The sequence below is a fragment of the Scomber scombrus genome, chromosome 16, assembly GCF_963691925.1.
Source record: "Scomber scombrus chromosome 16, fScoSco1.1, whole genome shotgun sequence".
In the NCBI taxonomy this organism is placed as follows: domain Eukaryota; kingdom Metazoa; phylum Chordata; class Actinopteri; order Scombriformes; family Scombridae; genus Scomber; species Scomber scombrus.
The window spans coordinates 15,118,869-15,136,979 of record NC_084985.1 but is presented as its reverse complement, the minus strand read 5'-3'; the positions used below and the strand labels follow the sequence as shown (position 1 = coordinate 15,136,979).

The window sequence follows — 18,111 nt, the reverse complement described above, 5'->3', positions numbered from 1 at the left end:
TTACCTAAAGATCCCCTTCAGACAATGTAATGTGTGCCTTATATAGTTTTTCCACAAAAAAGGTTCAGTTATGTTGTTAAAATCTTTAAAATTTCATCTACTCCTTCTCCCCAATTAAAAAAAATCCAGAGTTTATGACTATCCGAATATATTTCATTTCAGAAGTTTAACTGCTATACACAAGATGTCTCCTGCTTCAATGTAAAGTAAATTCTCAGTGTTTGTGCCCTAGAGGCCACATCACACGCGTGTAAATTAATTATTGGACCAGGATTGGCTACCAAACTATTTGTGATGTCATAAATAACGCTCATAGGCTCAGTCAACCAGATTACCAATTAGCTCAGTTTATGGATGTAAAAGCAGCCTCCCAGTGTCAAAATCTATACATAGGCTTCATCACTTTGCACAGTGAAGCTCAAACATCCAATCCAAACCAAATCCAAATCCAACAAGAAAAACACATTTTTGAGTGGAAGAGGACTTTAAGTAAATTATGTTTCTTCCACTACACTCTGATAAACTGCCTCTCATCTTCATCTGTGAATCTATATAATTTGACCACATTTATTTACACAATTTAAGATAAATAGTGAATCTGGTGGGGAAATAATTAACGCATGATGGCTTGGTTGTACAGTACACCCTGCTTATGTGGCAGCTCGGTGGCCCCAAGTTACTCCAACGATAATTGCTCCATAACAAACAGAATTTGTCGTGAAATCTCGCGATATCAAGCGGACGCCTCTGATTGGAGGAGAGTAACGAAATGGTCAGTCATGTGGGTGGGGGTTACTTGGCATTCTGGGACACAAACAGTGGTCGGTATGAAAAGCTTCAACAGCGAGCACAGCGGCTGCATCCACCGTGCAGGGAGACAACACCCAGCTGACAGAGAGAGGGATAAACTGGTTCTTCATGTCGGACTCGTCCATGCTGTCTGCTGCTCTGTGGTCCGCGACGAGCCTCGCAGCAGGCCGGATGGGAAGGTCTGAGTCCTGAAATGCAGCGGGGGACTTTATCCACGCAGCGAGCTAGTTAGTTAGCTGTGCTGTGATTTAATGCTAGAGGGTTAGCGTTAGCTGGATGGAGAATAACGGTGGAGCCTTAAAAGTTCACGTTGTAGTTTTCTCAGTGCAAAAACGTGTGGGATAGTTTAGTCGTCGTCCTCACAGCTCCCTCCATACTTTGACCTGAGCTGAGCTGAGTGATGACAACTCTTAACATGGCGAGTGTTTCAAACAGAGACTACAAAACTGGCGCTTTTAAGTCATTGGACTTGCACATTTCCCAGCTAGTATACCCGAGATAAACATTTTAAAATCGGATAATTAATGTAATGGCCAAGGTGAGTGACATATATTATCTTTGTCTCACTGAGACTGGGTGTCAGTGCTTGCTGAAGCCATCCTCTTAAAAGTTTATCAATACTCGCCTCTGTTGAAGCTCAGTATATTCACATTGCTAGACATGGACTTGTCCTGGATGTAAAGACTGTCTGGAAATCTCCAACGTCACCTCTGTCTTCAGGTCGGACAGGTCATCTGAGCCGTGCTGCAGGGCCCCAGAGCACTCAGGGGCCAACATGTCAATGTCAGGGTCCACGACCGTGCAGCTGTTCACCAAGCTTGTAAAGCATGCGGTGGGCAAGGCGCAGATCCAGCTGAACCGCTGGCTGCAGAGGACTGCCACAGAAGAGTGTGACAAAATTGACATCCTGATATGCAGCGCCTTCGATGAGAGAGGTGCTGGCATAGGGAAGTCTGACGGAGAGCCCGAGGTTACCAGCGACACAGGAGGGACGACCTTCAGCAGCAGTGGAGAGTTTAGGCACCCTTGCTGTATCACCACCTTTTGCTTCAAGAGCGCCTTGCTGGCATGCATCCTGACTGCGGTGTGCTTCTCCTCGGTTGCCCTGGTTCGGCAATACCTCAAGGATCTCCTGCTCTGGGTTGAGAGCTTGGACAGCTTCGTTGGGGCCTTGCTGTTTATAGTGGGTTTGATTACTGTGTCATTCCCATGTGGATGGGGATATATTGTACTTAATGTGGCAGCTGGCTACCTCTACGGCTTTGTGCTGGGCATGGGACTCGTCATGGTGGGAGTTTTAATAGGGACCTTCGTGGCACACCTGGTGTGTAAACGGCTATTGACTGACTGGGTGCTGAACAAAGTTGGGAACAGCGAACAGCTCAGTGCTGTCATACGAGTGGTGGAAGGAGGGAGCGGACTCAAAGTTGTGGCCTTAGCAAGACTCACCCCCATACCTTTTGGGCTCCAAAATGCAGTTTTCTCGGTGAGTATGAAAAAGCTTTCACTTAAAGAGGACATTAGATAGGCATCCAACGTACATTATAAACTCGTATGGCTTTTAGCAGAAAGGTCACAGCAATGGACCAGCCAGCAGCAGGGCCCATTAACCTACTGAGGGGCGCTTCAACATGGAAACAACTGATAAGAATCAAACGTGTGACCTTTTTGATTTTTAGAAAGAAAGCTCTTTCTCATTGCTAGGCCAACTGCCACACAAGGGAAATCTACTCAGAAACCAGTTTCAAGGAACAATGTTGCTGTTTAGTCAAGTGAGACACAGGTGCAGGTGTTAATTTTAAATGAGCTGTGATGAATTTTGGAATCCTGTGGATCCTTGTTTTTGTAGCCTAATGACATCAATTACTTTATTGGATCATTAAACCTTCAGTATCACATATTGAAGTCACGTTTTTCTGTCTGGGCCACTGGTTTTTTGACGTATCTGGTGATATTAACAAAACATTAACGAAACCATGGATGTCTTTTTTAGTCACGGTAAATCTGAAATCATTGAGAGAATAGTCATGTGACCTACATTTTAAACCTAAGTAGGATTTCGCTTTCAGTTGCAGTCCTTCACTTAACCTGAGGCACTTGACCTTCATACACAGCATGAATAATGTATACGCACTGATTACTCTTCTCGGTCAACTCATTGATACCTCCAAAGGTAAAAGCCTTGAAGGATATTTTACTGTATTGTAGAAAAATCAGCTGGGAGGACACGTGGCATGAAACATGGTATACCAGTAGTGATTGAATGCTAAATGAAGAATGTCGACCTGGGGGTGAACTTGATGTTATGTAGCGACTCAGGCTCAAATCTCCAGAGTGGGACAGGCCATGTTGCTGCAAAATGATCTCATCACTGTCTCCAATTTCACCAGATTATACAATATCTGACACAAGAGGCTTCAGTAAACTCACCAGAACCTCATTTCAGATTTTAACTCACTTATAGCCGTTACATATTTGTCCTATTAGGGTTTTTTTCCCTAAAAATATTCACACAGTTGTTCACACTAAATAAATAAAAACAAAGAGAAGGGGAAAATAAATTGTTGGCACTGATGTTTCTTAAATCTGCAAAGTTAGTTAATCATTGGGCAAGACATCTACATATATGTAAGATAAGATAAGATATTCCGTTATTAGTCTCACGATGGGGAAGTTTGCAAGTTGTATATACAAACATCTTTTAAAAAAAATCAATATCAATGTGCAAAGATACATATTTTGAATTAAAATGTGAGGCTGTTCAGTTTAACTTTTACAAAATGCATCAATTTAAAATGAGTCAAATATAACTGGTGTGAGTGTAACTTCAGCAGAAAGTTCAGGAAAAAGTTCAGTTCATGCTAGTTAAGTTGGCGTTTAGCCTACTCAAACAACATATTTCAAAAAGCTGAATGCAGCTTTTAAAACTGTTATCAGTGCCAAAATGATACAGCAGAAAGCAGCTGGATTAAAGTGCAGTCCAAACCATCTCCATATCTATTTCATAGATTCTGTTTAAATCAATAGTGTTGTTTCCATCCTTTCATTTCTAACTGAATATTGCTCCATGCGTTTCTAAAAATATCTAGCAAGAAGAGAATCAAAATACTGTCGAAGGCAGAAAGCAACAGTAGCACAAACATCCAGAAGAGGATGCAAAGTGCGGTGCTTGAAAGACATTCATAGCTTAAAGCACGAAGAAGTATATGCACAGGCCTGAGGCAGGAAATGGAAAAATAAGATGACGTAAATGTGTTTTACAAGCACATTAATTGCATGCTGCAAAACTCTGTACATTTGACTGATTTCGTTAGACATTTATCAGCTGTATTGATATTGGCTAGATGGGTTTAGATTTTTGTCGGATCTACAAGCACACTAATAATAACAGCTCCACCATAAACACTCACACACTCTGTGGAAATAATAAAAATCCTCTTGAGATTGTGTCAGAGCTGTATTGACACTCTGGTAAATCTCAAACTGAATTCCTTTATATTGGTTTAAAGCCTTTAACATGCATGTGGGAGAAAAATATTAGAAGCTCTTTTTACAATAATATGACCTTATACAACAATACCAGTACTGTTTCTTGAAAACCACCTTAGAGTTGAGTCAAACACAAATTAGAAATACGTTTAATACATTTAAAATGACAAGTACGATGTTTTCAAAGTGTGTTTATTACAGATGTGAGATTGCAAACATTCACTTATCAGGTGCCTGTTAAGAGTTTTGATGCCTTACTAAAAATATACAAATAATTTGTTCAATGCAGTTCATCTTAAGTTATTGCATTTTAATTCAGCATCATACTTTGTTTCAATAGAGTGGTGATAAGTCTTTACTTTTACATTTTTAATCATGGAATCAGATACGAGTTTTGTATTATTGCATATGTGCACTTACTGCTTAATGGGATGATGGTACAGTACCAGCAAATACCTAAAGGGTCCCTCTTCATTTTAGGAAATATACAAAAAATATACAAGACACCTTTTAACCAGACCAAGTTACAAAGCTTCTCAGTGTTCATGAGTAAAATGTCATTTTCAGATAAGTGAAATAGTTATTTGGCAGCAGTCAGGTAAGATCATCTAAGACATCAGATGACTGTGGGTGCAAGTGGCAGCGCGCCCAGTAAACGTTTGTGGCTAATAGGTTCGTATTTAAGAAGCATCTCAAATTCAAATGCTTAGGCTGTGACATCGGAGTTGAGTGGGGAGCTGACAGAGAGGGATTTTTGGCATGAACTAGGGAAATAAGGCGATGAGAGTCAGGAGCTGACCCGTTGAGGTGCTCTTCAAAGTCTGTCACCTATTTAAAAATACCTGCAAATGAATGGAGGATGAGACTGTATATTTTACTCCTCTGTTGTTCATATGTTGGCACCACAATTATAAGTATGTTTTAAATTGAAGGTTTTGTTTTTCTGCAAGTTGTTTTTTTCTTTCAGGCTGCCACACTACTGTGAATTTAATTTAATTTAATTTGAGTCTGTGATGCTAAAAACCAACATGATTCCTGTGTTAGTCTCTCACTGTAGTCAGCAGCTGACATGTAAAACAACTATATTGAGCAGGACATACAGTCCAAACCTAACAGATGGTTTTGTTTTGCCTGAATGACTTCGCTGGCTCCTGTTTGTCGTCAGTTCATACTTCAGGCTCCAAGCTTAGGATGTTATATCTCTGTGTCCAAAGGTTGAAATCTCCCACTCACCACTAGAATAATGGGTGAAGCCTTAACAGTAGTCACAAAACTGAACTTACTGTTCCACTCCGCTGAGGTGAAAATGAGGTGTCAAAGTCAAAAGGGCAGAGTTTTAACGCTGTGTTGCCCAGCTGCTGCTACTGTTACTGGTATTGCTGGCCGGGGTCAAATGAATGGCTTTGTTAAATACGGCCTCTGAGGGTCATTATCTACAGGGGAAACCAAACAAACACTTCATGCTTAAAGGATGTCAATTTTTAGGTAGATAAACCACCACTGCTACAATAGTGAGTCATAGATGGCTGCATACCAGTTAGCGTTTTAAACTGGAAATTCTTCATATTTCCATTGGCTTTAACTTGCAACAGCTGTTTGTGTTTGAGGATATGTAGTCTGTATTTGACATGATTTTTGTGAGTTTTCCTTATAGATTTACAGTTGTTGTTTTTTTACTCAGGCATGTGCAGTTTGGGCACTATTTTGATCTATTCTGTACTGGTTTAGTTGATCATGTTGTTCTGAAAGCTCACGTGTAATGTGCCCTTTGCTAGATCTGTTTTTAAAGCTGACATGAGGTGTTGTCAGTAAAAAAGTAAAGCTGAAAATTAATAACTAAACCATAATTCAAGGTTAATTCTTGGTTTAGTTAAGCTTTCTATCATTCACAGACAAACCTCAAATTCGAAACTACTTTTGTTCCAGCTGGAGAGGTGAATGTCAGAGAAGAGCCTTCACCTGTGTTGCAGTTCATATTGCTGGCAGGGCCATTTGCAAGAAGCAGGCTAATAAGCTCAATCCCCCACTCGGCCTGCCTCATCTGCTATGTTTTCACTTCCCACCCCAGAGGGGTTTCGAATCCAGTTCAGCCTCTCATGTAAACCTTGTACTTCATCTTACCTGGAGGCTCATTATTAAGCCTGGCAGATATTGTATCTTAAGATCTTATTCTCACCAATAAAAGGTGAAACTACTGTGGGTGGGTACTGCTCACGGTGGAGTTATGCGTTCTCTGTGCTGCCCTTGGTAAGCACTTTCTGCGGGTGAGGCTACATTTCACCGTGTCCCTCGCTTCTTTCTGCTGAAGTGGATGGTGCTACATTATAACAGGTAACCTAAAACGGCACAAAGACTGCAGCAGTTAGCAAAACAGTGGGACAGCTCAGGAAAAAAATGTTTGTGAATCCACTGAGGGCGAAGTGAGCTTATTAAGGTTCCCGTCTGTGATTTATTACAGCTTCATAACCTTTAACACTGCGAGCTGGCCTGGGCCCATCCCTCCACTGTCATAATGAGCTGATAGAGCAATTGGGGAATTTGTCATGTGATTTATAAGACCTTCACCACAGGCAAACATGTCTGTGCAGCCTTTAATTACTCCCTGTGCTTCACCCTTCATTAAAAACCTTGTGTGTGTGTCCAGATAAAAAGGAAAACAGCACCACGCAGTAAAAATCCTGAAATTTACTACGCAGTCAAGACACCCTCCTACGAGCACAGACTCAGACCTGCATTGCTGCTGCTCTGAATGAATCAGGTCAAGCTAGGATGGGCTGTTTTTTCACTTGAATTTGCAGATTATCTCCATTTACAGACTCGCAGAAGCAAGTAGTAGGTTCACTGGGAATTCTCAGGGCAGTTTTAAAAATACCAGTGACTAGCCCATCCCTAGTCGTATATGAGACAGCTGCATGCATGAGATGCCTGGGAAGGCAGAGGCTTCCGAAGAAACATGTTTCACAACTCTGGGACAATGGCTGAGAGAAAAGGGGTGGAATCCTTTTCTTCTGCAGCTCTCACATGCTATGTCTCAGAGATAAGCCGAAGGCGTTTTGAGTGTGTTGAGACATGGTGCGGACACATCAGTGCTAATCTTTCAAGGAGAATGGCCTGTTACATGATTGCGTCTTGTGGAAAAATGCTTGACGGAACATACAGATGAAGAACAGCTCGACAACATTAGCTTGATTAACCAGGTTTTGATAACATCAGTGTCCTATGAAGTGTAACCCAGGCTTGGCCCTTATCAGTGTGTAGTGTGATAACAGGAGAGGAGGTTTGGGATTTATTGCTGTGAGGAGACACTTGGCCAGGCCGGCTCTAGCATAAATGTTTTCGAGGCCTGATAACATTTTGGCACAGGCAGTGTTGTTGCAGCAACACACCGCGGCCCCTGACACACCGCTATCAGCCACAGCGTAGTCACAGTCAGGTGCCAAGGTCACATCCGCACAGAAACACATCAGCTTATGTCATCACTTAATCAGGGGATCAAGGGTGACAGCGATGCAGTCACTTTTTTTTATATTTAGGTGGTTGTACTGAGATATGAAATGAGACACTGAGCTGGACATGTGGTGGTATGTCATGGGCTAAGGTACTTAGGTACACTACACGTCAGTCACACCACAGATTTTTTGTGGTTACTGTGACCCGAAATCAATGAATTTTCTGCAGCTTTTAACAGAAAGAATATATTTCAGCTTGTGATATTTTTTGAGTCCATTTTCCAAAACAAGACCAAACCATGCTAGCAGCTCTGTGAGGCTGCTGTAATTAAGCACCGCAGTGCTTGGAGCTAAATGTGAATGCTTGCATGCTAACATGCTGGTGTATACCATTTACCATGTTCACCATCTTAGTTTAGCTTGCTAACATTTTCTAGTTAGCAGTAAACACAAAGTACAGCTCAGGCTGATGGAAATGTCATTAGTCTTACGAGTATTTGGCCATAAGTTAAAGTACTGGACAAAGTGAAATATTTACCAAATGATGGCGCTAACTGAAATGTGATTACCACAGTTATTATAATTCATCCTGAGGGGAACATTAATGTCTGCATCAGATTTCCAACACGCTACACTTTACTACATGACACACCCCCGACCTCTAACCTTCACCATCTCACTGCTCATGCCTAACACTAATCAAGTGGTGGGTGTAACATGTAGTAAAGTGGGTGCATCGTGTAGATAATGTGAGTCCACAGATAGAGGTATTTGAAATTTCATGACAATCCCTCCAACAGTTGTGGAGATATTTCACCCAAAACCACAAATATCAACTTCATAATGGTGGTCAGAGTATCATCAATATATTTAGGATTCATCACCTGATCTGAAAAAAAAGAAGAATTGTGGCTATTTCTCCTGTTTTTGTTGAAATATTTCAGTCTTGACCAAACTGGCTAAAAATAACCAAACTTTGGATGAAGTGTTGCCTATAAGCCTCACATCAGTACAAGAGAGTCATTCAGAGTGATTGACTGTATTTACAAGGAAACTGACTTTCCCTAAGGCTCAATTTTGTTTTGAAAAAAGCAGGGGGGGAAAAAAAAATCTATTTTTGTTGAGCTTTAAATCTTTCATCTTCTCCCTCTTACTGGTATTGGCAACAAACAATGTAAGAAATGTACAGGTAGTCATTTAGCTTGAGTTGTTGCTCTTTTAGCACTTTGAATATTACGTTTTTACCCTAATACTAAAATATTATTATAATTGTTAATAGAGGATTGACTGAAATACTTCAATTTAACATTTTTTCAAAGTGTATTTTTTCAGTGTGCTTAGATTATCTTACTTAACATGTACATTTTTTTCATGTCACTACCTTCATTTTAAGATCACAGACGTGTCCTTGCCAAACTACCTGGTGGCCTCCTCTGTGGGTCTGTTGCCCACCCAGCTGCTGAACTCCTACCTGGGCACCACGCTTCGCACCATGGAGGACGTCATCGCTGAGCAGAGCGTCAGCGGCTACTTTGTCTTCAGCCTGCAGGTGAGCTGATAGTGATTGTGTGTGAAGATATCCATAATCCTGGAGTTCACATTTTGCTTTGTTGTGGTCTGTCATGAAACATTTGACTATAACTTTACCTGGAAGACTATTGTTTGCACATTAATGTAATTTTGTACAATTTTAGTTTAATTTTGTGTCATATACATTCTGGGAGCCAAAAGTCTGAGACCACAAGTCAAGATACATCTATTATGCATTTGTTTTGAGTGTAATATACATTTTTAATTACAAATGATAATATCAGCTCAACAATATCAATTGAAAGTTGAATCTTTAAAGAATGTACAGGAATTTCAGAATAGTTTGTGCAAAACCTGATGACCCATGTTATCCCAGCATCTCCCTTCTAAAGGAATGACTCTGTCCGCATGCCTGTCTGTATGACTCTACACTCAGCAGGTGAATGTGGTTCAATGTGAACATGCAACATCTTATTAATAAACTTTCAATAAACAAACAAATAGTGAGCTGCTCTACTCTGTGTACACTGTGACATCACATCGGGGGGGGCTTCATATCTCGGACTCAGGGCCAGTGCAGCATGGAGGGTTTCTCCTGTCAGCTAAAGATTTGATCGCACTGGACAGTAGAGATGTCTGTTTTAAACAGGAGTTCATCAGATTTTGCTGCATTTAACACAAGAGCTGAGAGTGCCAGAGTCAGAGAAACAGTCTCTCTGCATCGTGCTGCACCCCTCCGTTTCCCTTTCATCACTCTCATTTTCCACCACAGTGTATTTAGGTCATTTAAACGAGACTTGATTTGAATGGGCACTGCACTGGTGATTTGACAAATGTTCCAAAAGAGTTTTGTGTGATGTCACACGATGCTTTGCTTTCTCAGTCTTCAAGGGTCTTCATAAATGTTTAATGGGGTTGAGGTCAGGTGACTGTGAAGGAAAGTCCATCGTCAGTCAGGACTTCTTGGTCTTCTTTGGTCTTCAGATGGCTCCTGCAAATGTTTGAGGTGTGTTTGGGGACATTATCCTGTTGTAGTATAAATCCTTCTACATAAAGATGAAAATCAGAGGGTGTAGTATTTCTCTGAAGAATGGAGTCACTGTCTGTTTAATACACTTCTCTCTCCTGTTCGTCTCCTTACATACCACCCCTCTTTTGCTGCCGTAGATCTCACACTTGGATTCATCAATAAATAGGACTCCACTGTGAGATGCTGGTATTTCTTAGCCTACCTCAAGCATTTGGCCTCGTTTCCCCTCATGAGAAGTGGTTTAGAAACTGCTACTCGTCCTCTGAGACAATTACAGGACTGTGTTCTTTTGATAGTACTTTCGCTGATTGGAGTCTTGTGTTCTTTATTTAGCTAATTCTTTATCTGTGGTGAACTTGTTTTATTTTTCTCAGGGAATGAAGCTTAATATATTGATGTTCTGATGCTGTGGTCACTATTGTTTGTGCTTTGGATACCACTGCTAAAGTTTCTCCAAAGTGTGTCGGAGCGCCATGTACTAGTATAGCCACGGTTTGACATTGAGAATGCCCCTCTTTGCTTAAAATAACAGATTTTTCACTTAGTTCTGATGCCATGTTTCCCACCGTCACAGTGCAACTTAGTCAGCAACAATCTGCTGGAAACTTGAATCACAGCCATATTTCTAACAGGTGAACACTGGCTGCATGCTGAGTTACTGAAATGAGACTCTGATGAGTAGATCAGATCCACCTGAGTGTCATCTGAACGCTTCAATAGAAGGAAAACAACTCAAAGAAATCTGGCCTTTTTGTACAAAGGAGTTGGTCAATGCCACTAATTTTCTTAATTTTGATTACTGATCTAGAAATGCCTAGAAATATCAGCCTGACTGATACTAGATTTTTGGAGCTGAGGCCAATACTGATATTGGGGATTTTAAAAAGTTCAATATCAATATATCGATATACAAACGTATAATATATACATGAACTCATTTTTTGCAATGATCACTCAAATGTGGTTATCAAACACTTGTGTTTAAGATATGTAACGACATGATATTTTACAGAGACAACATATACACTGATACCAATATATCTGTGGTAGACCAATATTGGCCGATAATGTTATGTGAACAATGTTTTTAAATGTCACTGAATGCTCAAATTTTCAGATTATTTTCAGGTTTATGTGGACAGCTCTTTCAAGTCACTTGTGAGGATATTCATGTTTATTCATGGGAATTCACCAAGATGAGCGTGTCATGAGTGTTTTTTTTGGTGATCTGTGATAAAATCGTATATCATCCTATCCCCACTGTCTGCTTCTGAGAAATGCAGGATGAACACGTCATTCAGGAGTTCCTGTAATCTTGATGAAATGCTGACAGGTGGCAGTGATATCTATTTCACACAGTGTGCAGGTGACACACCTGTACCTCTCCTCTGAGAACAGCATTATTAAAACAGCAATAATAAAACACCATTAGTGTGGCGGCAGTAAAGTTAGATGAAGCGCTGACCACACCTTCAGTAGTAAACACATTCATTTGTTATAGGATCACTGCTTTAGTTTTCTTCTTTACATTGTGAACTCATTGGTATTATATTTTGTTTGCCAGGCTTATGAAACCTAACCCCTGTGAAAAAGCTATGACGTCTATTACATAAACAGCTACAGTATGAATGCTAAGCGTTAAATATATGCACTCACAAATACGCTCACAATTCTGTTCAAGGTTCACATGAAGCTGTCATCACATCTCAAACAGCTGTTCAGCTCGGATCAAGGAGTCGTTTCTGTGTGAGACATTTTACAAGTTCACACGGGTGAGAGGTCAAAGGTCAAGACTAAGTGGGCATCAGTGTTTCATGCAGAACTGAAAGCTCAGACTTGACAACAGCCCTAAATCACACAGGCCTTTTTTAAACACTTGTGGTGGGAAACTCCCCATCTGTAAGAAAGCTGATGAAGCCCAGTTAGATTTTACTGTTGTGTGTTATATGAAATTAATGATTTACCCTTAATAAAGGAGACTGGGTTCGAAATATAAAAGTTTAAGTTGAATTTATTTAGTTTGTACAAACGGAGCGTTTCACCAATGCAACAGACAGAGTTACAATAGAAAAGGCTTCTCGTGGAGCGTTGTCAGATAGGTTTTATGCTGTTCTTTACTTGGGCTGTCTCAGCCCCGTCCCATAACTGGCAGACATATTCCATATATAGCATCATAACGGTTTCTCAACAGCTGGCAGACATATTCCATGGATAGCATCATAACTGTTCTTCAGTTCCCTTAATCAGTAGGCAAGCAGAAGTTTTACTCCCTGACCTGTCTCTGACCCTTCATTACACATAGAGTGGAACTCTCTTTCTGCCAGTCTCAGCAAACCGTTGAAACAGGAAGTATCAAAACAATCATGTAAAAATAGGAACACACATTGTATGATTTAAGACATCTGAATTACAGTATAATCCTAATTTTTATAACATTGTGCACAGACCAGGATACATATCATACACACATTTATCATTTCAGTGACATTCAGTGGAGCAAATAAACCATTTAAGAGACAAACAAATCTTAAGTCTGATTTCTCTGATAAGTATCGTAGTGATACTGACTTTATTAATCAGATCAGGTATCGGCCAGACGTGACCAATCCAAATGAAATAAAAAATAAATAGTAACGTTATAAAATCAGTATTATGCATTCAGTTGTATTCATGTATTTATGTTACCTTACATAGAAATCCTGCAGTGTTGCATCGAACTCAGATCTTAATCACCACATCGTGACTTCTGTCTCCCGCAGATCGTCATTAGCATCGGCCTGATGTTCTACGTCGTGCACCGGGCTCAGGTGGAGCTCAACGCTGCCATCGCCGCCTGCCAGATGGAGCTGAAGTCATCGCACATGAACGGCTCCTCCACCAATCACAGCGGCTTTACCTACTGCAGCAAGAGGGCGACAGCTGGCGGCGGGAACTGCATTAACGTGGTGTGACGGCAGCTCCTGTGACCGGGTCACCCGATCGTAAGACTGCGTAGCTTAAGGGAAGCGGTTCAGTTTAGAAGGCGTCCGCTTTTTCAACATCATATTCTGACCACCCATATAAGGAAAAAACATGACGGCTAACGTCAGACAGGTTATGCTCTGTCGTTTTTGTCGGTACGATGTTTAAGATGTGTGGGACCACGCACCGTTAGAAGAAATGGTGCTGAAAGAAATCATTGAGCGGTACATCATCTCGGGAGTTTTTGGGGTTGTTTTTTCTTAGTTTTTATTTCAATTAAGGTACTTCTTAACTCTGTTACAGGAGATGTCAATGAAATGATGATGTTAGAGGTATCGGATAATGAGTGAATGAGAGAGTAAGTCATTAAAATATTTGCTAGGCACAAACTGCCTGCTAACCCGATGAATGTGCAACCTGGAGCTTTCTAGAGAACCAAGGAATTGTTTTTTTTCCATTTCAGTGTCAAACGAATGCCAACCTATGCACCTTTCTTTCATACTACATCTGTTTTATGTTTAATTTCAGGCTGTCTTCACATTTGTTTGTCTTCATTCAGTGCTAATTCACTATATAAATGATAAGGGCATTATTGATATTTTTGAGAGTTTTGGCTCTTCAGTCCAGTTCATTTTTAAGTGTCTTATTTTTGGACTATGGAGAGGAGGGAAAAGCTCTCACTGGAGCACTACCGGCCTCTCTGACTGTGTGACTTCTGCTGGCTGCGACCACGTCAGCTGAATAGGCCTTGTCTGCCCGGAGATCGTTTTAGCGCTTCTGCAGTTTTGATAAGAACAGCTGGAGGAGGAGAGCAGATTTCACAGCAGGAAACTCAGGAATGTTCTGCCAGGAAAGTTGAAGTGCAGCACGATTAGCTCCACGGTAGCACAGCCACAGTCTGCTAACAGAAATAACCCCACGCTGAACTGAAACCAAGATGTCGAGCTTTGCTTAACATTTATAATTCACTTAGATTTTACATTAGATTCTGTTTTACATGTTTTATTGAGATTATCCTTTTGGATTATATGATTTAGCTCTTGCTTCAGTAATAGTTTTGACGATTCTGTGCAATACATTGAAGAACCGTGACAAATTAGCATGAATGTCATATTTCACTGCTGAAACCAAACTAATCTAATGCTCATGCATACAAAATAACACAACACCTAAGTTTGTTTTATTTAATTTATAGAAGCATAAGCTAGATGAGCTGTAGAGGCTGTTATTTTTTATGTGCCATAATTTGATAAAGTTTATTAGACGCCATGACACTGAGTGGAGTGTACATGTGACTTACTATATTTTATTACCTAATGATGTTGGTAATGATAGAAATGACCTGTGAGTGATTTGTGTGTTATAGCTCTTAACATTGAAGCTCTCGTGCTGTTGTTGTTGTCTTTTTTTTTTTGCACAGTCAACTACAACAGACATACATTATTTTCATACAGAAAGCAGGAAGGGGTTTGGTTGGTCAAAAGTTGGAACTGATGTGTCTCAGAAGCCGACAATCAAACACAACACGGACACTAAGTGATGAATGTGACAATACTTTTTTTTTTATATTACATGAATTATTGTGATGCTGCTCCTCAGACACAGTCTGATAGAGGAATAATAAGGGCTCCTATATATCAACTTTATCTCAAAAGCCTGTTTTGTACCTTTTCTTTTCTTTTAATTCGTTTTCATTTTTGTACTCTCCCCCCCCCCCCCCCCCCCTAAAGTCAGATTAAATATTCACCCTAGCACATTCCACGCTGTCAGTCATCTGAAAAGCTGTAGATTTATTTTCATACTCAATGTTTTCATCCTGGTTGAAAAGGCCCCTTCCTGTCTGAATTTAGCAATAATGTTAGAAAATCAAAAGCAAAAAATAAATAAAAATGATAGGAATCCTATCAATAAGATCTTTAACCTAAGTTAAAGATGTATTTGTATGTTGTTGTTTTTTTTAAAAAGTGGACAAAAAAAAGCATCCAAGTTGTTAATTGATCCATATTCCACTGAAAGGTTGAGTATCAACATTCCCAGGTTTGTGTTCGACAGTGTTCAACCTGCCTTTTACCTCCTGCTGCCTCTGACGGACATTTCTGTGCTGCCTGTGATGTGGAGGAGATGTGACGAGACGCACCAACATCTGTGATCAGTACAGCTTGTTCTGCTTTTGTAGCCTTCTCTTCTACAGAGTCCCAAACCTATTGATTGCTTGATAGATGTTTTAGCGATCAAACTATCACTCCTGTCATGTGAAAATCTTCAAAATCAGACTAAAACACACTAAAAACCTTTCTTGTTTCTTACTTGACGTGAAGGTTTACATACAGAGAGGAGTATGTTTTACGAAATCTGCTCACTACTGTCACTTATTCACTTTTTTTTCTCAGCTCCTGATGAGAAAATGTGGTAAACACACAAGACTTTCACCTGACAGCAGCGACGTTCTTTAGAAAATGTTTCCCAAACAAAATGTGATTTGTGTAGCTGTTCTGTTCATAAGTGGGAAAAAAGTGGACGTTACACCATGTTTCATGCAACAATTAAACACATGAAACTTGATCTGCCCCCGTAGACACACTTCATAATATTTTAGCCTCTTAACTGGAATTTTTGAAAACTTGAGATTGTTGGAAAAACGGGCAGTTTCACAGTCAAGGCTTTGGTTCTTCCTAGGTGGGCTCTACTTAGATATAGTTATGCAACAACTGATTCCTGAGGGAAGTATATTTCATAGACACCCACACAAGACCTAAATCTGGGATGTAACTGCACACTTGAACTGTTGGTACTTATACAGTGTGAGATGGTTAACTTAAAGGGTGTCGTTTGGTGCTATGAAATGCAATACTTCCCCATCTGTATCAAGTGCATTACACATATACTGTATTTTGTAATACAGAGAATTTTACAGTGTATAAATATTGATATTTATCGCTGTACGATGCTTGTTCAGTGTTATTTATGAGAGAAAAAATAAAAACTGTCAGACTTTGTTACAAATTTTCTGTCCAGTTTTTTTTTTACTGCTTCATTCTTTTCATCACATACAAACAGAGCTGCAACTAAAGATTATTTTCATAATCAACTAATCTGGTGATTGATTAATTACAGCTCTACATACAAATGTATGAGTAATTTACTCTCAGTAGAAACTAATATATATATTCATCAAGTCCACTCTCCCCTTTGTTTAATAATTTACAGCTCAGGAGACATTACGTAATATTTCTGTCCTTGTTTGCCTTTACTAAACTTTCTGTCAGCCTTGCTATTTCAACGCAGAAAGTGTAACCCAACTGCTATCAGAGGGGAAACTCTCACGTCTCAACAGATGTGTCCAGAGAAATGGGTTGAAAAGTTCCAACTGCAACTCTCTGTTTGGTAATCTTTGTTGAGCTGCCACAGATTTCATCAAATCCCTTTTTCCCTACATCATAAACTCACCCTCAATCCCAGCATAAATCCTTAAATATCACCTGTCTTTATCCTTAACCCAAGACAAAATGTTCTGGCTCTGAAGGTTTCCCCTTATCTTGCAAACCTCTAAATAACTAGCAGTCCTCAAATATGCAGCAGAGGCAGCAGCGGCTGCACTGTATGGCCAGAAATAATGCTGGCTTCTGGGGCACTTTGTCACAGCGATTTTGAAGTGAAGCAGTGATGGATGTGGCAGCGGTGATATAGAGTGGAGCAGTGCTGCCACCACTTACACTCGCCCTTGCCTTGCCTGTGACAAGCTATTTGTACAGGGGTGAGTGGAGGAGGGAGGGATGGGGGATGGGGGGGGGGGGGGGGGGGGGGGTGTTTGTGTGGACGGTGTCTGACAGACATGGTTCAGATAGATTTTCCTTCTTGGGAGCAGTACTGTGTCCTCATCACACAGCACACAAACACATAGCTGCCCACAGTCCAAATACAAAAAACCAAGAGGAGCTAGGCCATAGTCTATCAATCAAACACAAACAGAGCTGACTTCTCTTCGTCTGTTGCTCTTCACACAGCCTGCCGATCTCTTCCGGGCTCAGGTCAGATATGTGTCCGATCCATCATCATCTAACCCTGCCTAAAAGGACTAACCTCATCTCAAAGCCTCCCTGCCAGGCACATGGATACGTCCACGCAAAACCAAGATCATCCATTTTGACGGGTCCTCAAATGAAAAAGCTCTGGTCCTCACTGAGGGCTACTCCAAAAATACATCTGTGAGGCTGCTGGTGCTTGAAGAACACATCTCAGAGTGAAACTGTGAAAGAAAAAAGACACAAAAAAACCTCCACACGGGTTTCCAGAGGGAAACTTACAATACCGATGTTTATGGATTTGTGAAGGAGGCGTTGATCGGCCGTGGCTAGAGGAATCTTGCTCAAAGCACTCTGACAAATCACGTGACCACTTTCTTGGCCCAGACAGCTGTTGCCTCCATCTGTACCATCTATATAGTACATGACCTGTTCCCCTCCTCTATACTGTGCAGCGTAACTGCTGAGAACACAAGTGGAACAAAGACGTGAAACCTCTGGAAGACCCTACAGGAAGCAACTTAAGATTTATGCTTTTTATTTTTGTCTCCCTCACAGTTACTTGCATGTGATTTCTATTCTGTGCTGGTTTGATGATGAGATTAATGTGTATCCCATGATCCCTCAGTTACACGGACGCTGACCGTTAATCTGTTTTTGTCTTTGTGTAGTTAATTACATCACAATATCTATCAACACTAAATGTTTACCACTTTAACCAAACTGAAAACTTGAGCTGAAATAGTCAATTAATCGACTGAAAGACTGAATGCATTTGATGATCCAGATGAATTCATTCATCATTAAGTCATTTTTCATG

General features: G+C 40.5%; 2 protein-coding genes across 2 annotated transcripts in view; both read left to right on the top strand.

Moving 5' to 3' along the window:
• The window catches only part of LOC133995855 (antizyme inhibitor 1-like), a 547,935-nt gene that overhangs the window by 292,797 nt on the left and 237,027 nt on the right, over positions 1-18,111 (top strand). The gene's annotated exons all lie outside the window — the stretch shown is intronic.
• Positions 807-16,249, top strand: tmem64 (transmembrane protein 64). The gene is made up of 3 exons (XM_062436552.1): positions 807-2,296; positions 9,142-9,297; positions 13,068-16,249. The coding sequence occupies exons 1-3, from the start codon at positions 1,586-1,588 to the stop codon at positions 13,257-13,259; spliced, it is 1,059 nt and encodes a 352-aa protein (XP_062292536.1). The 5' UTR covers positions 807-1,585; the 3' UTR covers positions 13,260-16,249.